This window comes from Condylura cristata, unplaced genomic scaffold (assembly GCF_000260355.1).
Source record: "Condylura cristata isolate star-nosed mole 26May11 unplaced genomic scaffold, ConCri1.0 scaffold00020, whole genome shotgun sequence".
Lineage (NCBI taxonomy): Eukaryota > Metazoa > Chordata > Mammalia > Eulipotyphla > Talpidae > Condylura > Condylura cristata.
The window spans coordinates 2273767-2280843 of NW_004567121.1; the positions used below are offsets into that span (position 1 = coordinate 2273767).

At 41.1% G+C, this 7077-nt stretch overlaps 1 protein-coding gene across 2 annotated transcripts in view; it reads right to left on the reverse strand.

Annotated features, from left to right (window-relative positions):
• Positions 1-1520: 1520 nt before the first annotated feature.
• The window catches only part of ZNF514 (zinc finger protein 514), a 24243-nt gene continuing 18686 nt past the window's right edge, over positions 1521-7077 (reverse strand). Inside the window, exons 3-6 of one of the 2 annotated variants that reach the window (XM_012727319.1) lie at positions 6482-6608; positions 6024-6119; positions 3556-3642; positions 1521-3326 (exon numbers count right to left, since the gene is read on the reverse strand). In XM_012727319.1, coding sequence (XP_012582773.1) covers positions 2914-3326; positions 3556-3642; positions 6024-6119; positions 6482-6608 — 723 coding nt within the window. In that variant the 3' untranslated portion in view covers positions 1521-2913. Of the gene's footprint in view, positions 3643-6023; positions 6120-6481; positions 6609-7077 lie in introns of both variants that reach the window. The other variant, XM_012727318.1, reaches the window with a different exon arrangement.

A 7077-nucleotide genomic window follows, 5' to 3' on the forward strand; every position in this document is an offset into this window, starting at 1 on the left:
ATATGGGCAGGAACCAAACCCCCGTGGAGGGTTTAGATTGATTTTTCCAATTTCTTCCCTTCATAAGCTTTTAATGTTTTAGATGTTGTATGTATGTTTGAAGCATATATATGTTGAAAAGCTATAGTCTTCACAGTCACTAAAAACTGCTTGATTTTGTGTTTTCAACCTGAGACATACTTTTTTTTTATTACAAAGTTTATTTTTACATCATTTTGCACAATTTTTTTTTCCATCTCGATTGTAATCCCCGCGGGTTTCCCATCACCAAATCACCCCTGTGCCACCACCATAGTCCCATGCATTTCCCTCCCTTCCCCCCCCCCCCCCCGTTTTTAATCCCATTCCCCACTCCGCCCCCACAGAATGCCTGAGACAAACTTAAAGTGATCAAGGCATGCATTTTGCAGGAACTAGAACAGGATTCCATGTGGCACTACCCCATACTCAAAAACCATGTTGCCCTTACCACCTACAACTGGAAGACTGAACGGACCAATGGCACCCATAACTTAAAATTAGCAAAACTCTCAGAATCCCATCAGCTCCCTAGCTGAAGGTACTCCCAGGAACACTTACAGCCAAAAGGTTCACTCCTGGGATAATGAATTACCTCCTAACAAATGGTATTCAGAAGGCACATTTATTTGGGACTTCACTTCCAAGTCTAGACAAAATACTGCAAGGGAGTAATAAACTACACCCTCTCCTATTACCAAAAGGCATGACCTGCTTCCCACATCTTGGTAAACAGCCCCTTGAGATTTTAATGTCTATTGCAAGAAGCACCAGAGAAAAATTGTTTTTGAACCTCATTGTATGGAAACTATAGGTACACTTATCAACAAATACAGCAGTCTAATTCCAGGGAGTCAACTCTTGGGTATACAATTCACAAGTAAAGAAGAAATTCAAAATTGACATAACTGGCAGCCTAGTCCAAAAGAGGATTTCAAACTGAGGATTCTCTAAGATACTCTAGGAGCATTTGTTCTTTAGATACCTAACAGTTGACCGATACCCTTGGGCTGAACAGAGACTTTGATAATGAATAACTTCTGCCTAAGGTGTCAGACCAAGCTCAATGTCAACGTACTGTTTTGTTTTTCATTTGCTGACTTGTATGTTTTTTTTTCCTTCCTGTCTACAAGAAGACAGTGAATACTGGGTCCCTGGATTTTGGGCTTGGCTCCCTCCTCCTCTAGATCCTAAATGCTTGAAGCAATGTTCTAGTATAAGCTAATTTATTTTAGTCAGAATTCTCCTGTTCTTGCAAATCATAGTCCCCGTTTCTCTTTATATGAACTTAAGACACAGTAAGCTTAGAGATAAAAAACCACAGGGAAAAAAACTGACACCAAAGACACACAAATGTCTTTTGAATTAATAGAGAAGACAGGAAAATACCTGTGTATGGCAGTTTCTTGAAAAACCTAGAGTTCAATGTTTCATTATAGCATTAATGAGAAAAAGTATTCCAGAAGACATAAAAAAGAGGTTATTTGAGGGTTTTCTTTTATTATACATCAGTTCAATTCAATTAAAGAAAAAAACTGAAGTCATTAAGTGAGCACTTACTATATTGGATTTTTAAGTGATTAGATATATAATTACATTCCATAAAATTTACCCATTTATGGGCACAATACAATAATTTTTAGTAAGTTTGCCACAATCATCTTTTAGAACATTTCTATAACCCTAATAAGATTCTTCTAACATTGCAGTCACTCCCAGTTGTTAGCACAGCTGCTACTCCCAACCCGAGGAGGCCACTAACTTACTTTGCCTCTGAAGATTTGCATTTTTTGTATTTTATATAATGGAACTATACAATAGGTGACCCTGGCATCTGGCTATACCATCTACAATAACAGTTTTCAGGTTTTGAGTTTTTTATTGACTTTAGTGTTCAAAAGGTTTTCATTTTATTTTAAAAAATCCAAATCTAGTAGCATAAAATTCTAGTAAGAATTGTTTTCTTCTGAAACTTAAACATAACACTCATTACCCCTTAGGAAACAAGTTTATGGGGTTTTCTACAGAGAAGGCCTTGTTCTCTCAATCCCCCAATTACAGCTGTGAGCCAGGAAAGAAGCCCAATTAGGCTGCAAGTTAGGAAGTAGAGCTTAACTGAAGATAGGTTGCCTTAGCTCTAAAATATGGCTGGGCTCAATCACTGATGTTGCCTCATTCCCAGCCTCATTCTCTTCATCCACACAAGAACACCCCCCACTCCATTCTATCAATAAAAGGATAGGGAGGAAGAACACACTGCGATTGCAAATGTATACAATTGTGAAAATTAGGTGATTTGGTGCCCAGGTGATTTCTCAGTTTCCTTTCTGCCTTAGATTAATAAATTTCAGGTCTGAAAAGAAACGTTGCTCTCTGGGGTGAAGTATCATTGAATGTTGCAGTCTAAATGATATTAACAGGTGTTCCAGTTTTGTTAAAATTCAAGAATCCCTCCAGTACAAATTCTCTGATGTACAAAGGGATGGAATATCCATGAAGGTTTCCCCACATGAATTACAATGCCACAGTTCTGACTAGCAGCATAATTTCGTTGATGTTAATAAAGGGAAGTAGCTTGACAGAGAGGGTTCTCCCACATTACCAAATCCACAAAAATTTCCTGAAGGATGAACTCTCTGATGCCTAATATAAACTACCAGTTATTGGATAATGTGTGTACTCAAACTAAAACTTCCATTCATTACAGTCACTTGCTTCTCACTAAATGAACTAATAGTGTTTGGTAAGGGAGGAGGTATGAGTTAAAGTTGATCTCTACTTTGACAGCACTTCTCTTATGTACCTTCAAATGCTAAAGAAGATACATCCTTTAACCTAGGCTTCCCACATACATTATAAATACAGGATCTCTCCTCAATATATATTCTCTGACTTTTAAATAGTATATCTACTCCAGCGGGAAGCCTTCCTGCATTGGCTGAGTTCATAGACCTTTTTTCCCAGCATGGTTTTTCTGATGTTTAGTAAGAGATGCAGTATGCGCAAAGCCTCTCCCACACTCATTACATCTGTAGGGCTTCTCTCCAGTATGGAATCTGTAATGTTGAGTGAGGGATGAACTCTGGCTGAAGGCTCTCCCACATTTATTACATTTGTAGGGTCTCTCTCCAGTATGAAACCTATAATGTACAATGAGAGAGGAACTCTGGCTGAAGGTTCTCCCACACTCCCTGCATTCATAAGGCTTCTCTCCAGTATGAGTTCTCTGGTGCTTAATAAGGGATGAAGTGTGACCAAAGGCTCTCCCACATTCGTTACATTTGTAGGGTTTCTCTCCAGTGTGAAATCTGTAATGTAGAACAAGAGATGAACTCTGGCTGAAGGTTCTCCCACATTCGCTGCACTCATAGGGCTTTTCTCCAGTATGAGTTCTCTGGTGTTTGATAAGGGATGAAATATGGCCAAAGGCTCTCCCACATTCCCTGCATTCATAGGGCTTTTCTCCAGTATGACATCTCTGATGGCGCCTAAGTTCTGATTGGAAATGAAAGGACTTCCCACATTCATTACACTTACATGACTTCTTCACTGGATGGATTTTCTGACAAATACTTCTCCCTGAAGTCTCTCTGAATTCCATATCACATTTATAGGATCCTTCACCTGTGGAAACACTGTACTGGTTAATAGTGACAGATCTTAAATCTTCTTCTGAATTCCCTCCATACATTATCCTTCTAAACATGGTTGTAGTAGACTCATGAATGAATGACATGTCTTTCACATCTTTTCAGATCCATTTCTAACTGGTAAACAACACAACCATAGGTTGTTGTTGGTTTGAAGGGACTTATACCATCACTGATGTGTTTTTCTATTGATGGTACCTGGAAGTTTCTATTGATGGTACTTCTCTGGAAGTTCTCTGACTTGGTATTGATTCCATGACTTAAGGCCTTCTTTCCCAGTGCAGGGAGGTGGAGGTGGCATTCAATATTACCTACTCTGTATAACAAAAGGAAGTGAAGTCCCTAATGAATGTAAAATAATTAATTTTTAAAATAATATTAAAAGAAGTGTATAGTTATCATAAGAATGGCAAATGTCTGAAGAGATTTTGGGGTGAAAAGTAATCAAGATGATTGGGAAAACTTGAAAGAACACTGAGCCACAATGCAAAATAAAAGCAAAGATTGAAAAAACAAGAAGAGGGTAGGTAGGTGCCCTCTACAAATCTCCATCAGCACATCACTCCACACCAAACATCATTGTGTATTATATACATGCATGCATAATATGCATTATATTACTACATATAACAAGAACAAGAGATAAACTGATAGACAAAATAATTCTTCCCTAAGATATCACTGTCTGAGTCCCAGAACCTGTAAATATGTGACCGTGGCGTGGCAAAAGAGTCTTTAGATTAAGAGCATAGCCCTTGAGGTGAGAAACTATCTTGGATTATTCCAATGGGCCCCATCTAATCACACTAATTCTTCAAACCAAAGGACATTTTTTGACTGGGAGAGAAAGACCTGATGTGTGAGAACTCAACCAATGTCATGACTGAAAGTGAAAGAATGACATCATGAGACAAGGAATGTGGCCATCTCTAAAAGCTGGGGACTCCCTCCCATTGTAGCTGGAAAGATAATGAGGACCTTACCGGTCACTAAAAGGAAGAAGATCTGCCAGCTAATCAAACGATCAAGGAGCAGGTTTGTCCCTTGATAGTCCAGAAAGGAATGCAGAACTTCAGTCAGAGTTCAACTCTCACTCAACATTACAGATTTCATACTGAAGAGAAGCCCTACAGATGTAATGAGTGTGGAAGAGGCTTTGCACATACTGCATCTCTTACTAAATAGAAAAGCCATGTTGGGAAAAAAGGTCTATGAACTCAGTCAAACTGTGATTTTAAACATATAGATGCATGCCAGACTTCTGACCTATAATCACTTTATAATACTTTAATGCATAAGTTTGGGCAATTTGTTTCAACAACAGAGAACTATATAATACAATAAAGATACTTCTGCAGAGGGGAATGACTGGCAGTGTCTAACTAGTGTTCCCAGAGGTCAGATGCTGAGTCAGGAGGTCTAGTGGGGCTCCTACGATCTGAAAGCTTTACAAGTTCCCCAAGAATGCTGAAACACAATCATGTTTGTAAATACTGTAGCTACTGACCATGAGACTAGATCTAGATTCAGACCCCGGCTGTCATTCAGGAAGAAAGATAACCAAGAAAATACTAGTACAGGGAAGATCACTATCTTCCTTCTCTGTCCTCTAGTCTAGGCTCCTGTGATCAGGCCCCAGCTGTGCTCTCAGGACTGAGTGCTGATTTCTGACTTTCAGCTCTGGCCTGAGGCTCTGAACCCTGCCTCAGAGAAAGAAACAGGCACAGACTGTCAACTGCCTCCAGTATGCTTGAGCTACACATGGCTGTCAGGAGAGCTTTGAGTCTATAATTCTGCTCCAATTCTGGAGCAGAGATCCTGGGGGACCCTACCAGTTACTCTCAAGTCCCCTGGAATAAACAATGTCAAAGAGATGTCTGCAGCTGGACTGGCACAATGTGTTTGTTCCTGAGACCTCCTCTGGTGAGGTTCATTTTCATCATCTTGCAGTCTCCTCACCTTTTCCTAACATCATGTCTGTCACCATTTAACTTCTAGGCTTCTCAACCTTTCTTCTGTTTGATCATCTGCTAACACCCTGAATCCTGATGACACAGGATCACCTGACCATGACTTAGACCCCATGTAACAGTGATAGTGTGACAGCTAATGATGCTGAAGGGAGGAATGAGCAAAGAACAGTATCAAAGGAAGAGTAAATGCTAGAGAAAATGAACACCTCTTATGCTGATGCTTCAGATAGTCACAAAGCCTATGAATATTCCAAAGCCAGGCAAGGGCTCCTGGAAAGCAACTTAACCTTTCAAAGAGAGCCCACGAGCACGGGTTCAAGGTAACTCCCACCATGTTGGCTGTCATGTGTGAGGTTTCTGAGGTCTCACTCATGTCACTCACCTGAGTGCGTACCTTTTGAGATTTCCCCCTCCAACACACAGGGCTCTTCCCCTTCTTCTAGTTGGCAGATCACATAGGGTTTGGACACTGGAAGCCCTGACGGCACAGAAAGAAAAGGACTGTGACTATACTATACATGTCAGATTTAAGCCTCTGGTCCTAGGCCTTTAGGTGGGAGAGATATTACAGGTTTGCTTAGCCTCCAAAGAATATGTAAGGAGTGATGTCAGGTACGGAATCATGAAATATCTCATTCCAAAAGTTCTGAATAGGATTTTCCCTAGAAATAAGGATCAGAAATACTCTGTATTTCCATGCCTTCACGAGAATGTAAACATCTGATTCCAAAACTGAAGGACAAACTTTGCCACTAGGAGGAGAGGCCCTAGATTTTGAGACCCCAAAAAATGAAGACTGTCTAGTGGACAGGCTTTGGGCTTTGAAGCTGCTGTACTTACCCAGGGAGGCCAGATTCTTGAAGTTTTCCAGCATGACCTCCCTGTACATGGCCTTCTGTGCAAGGTCCAACAGATCCCACTCGCAGTTCGTGAATTCCACAGCCACATCCTTAAATGTCATCATGTCCTGAAAGACAAGAGGGTCCTGAAGCCACAATGTACACACTCATGTCCTGAGGAGAAAAACTTTGGATGTCTTAAGAATCCTGGCTTGTACAAGAAGAAACTCTAAGAATCCCTAACACTCACAATTCCCGATTTTGGTTCTTTTACACATCCAAATATTATTTTAAGGTGCTCCTGGAATTTTCTTCCAAAACTCAATGCAAAGGCCTGCCTGTGCCACCTCATTGGCCACTACTCACACACATGCTTAGGGCGAACGGGGTGCATCCTGGACTCCAGGGTCCGACACTCTGGTCCCCAGGTTGTGACACTTCTCCCAGGCCGGTCCCTCTCCTATTGCTCCTCCCAGTGCCCAGGACAGAAACAGCCAGAGCACACGTGTGAGGGCGCAGACAGAGCAGTGGGGAGAGGGCGAGGGCAGGGAAGCAGCGTCCACCTTACGGGAGCAGCCTGCCCTGCTGGGGTCAGCC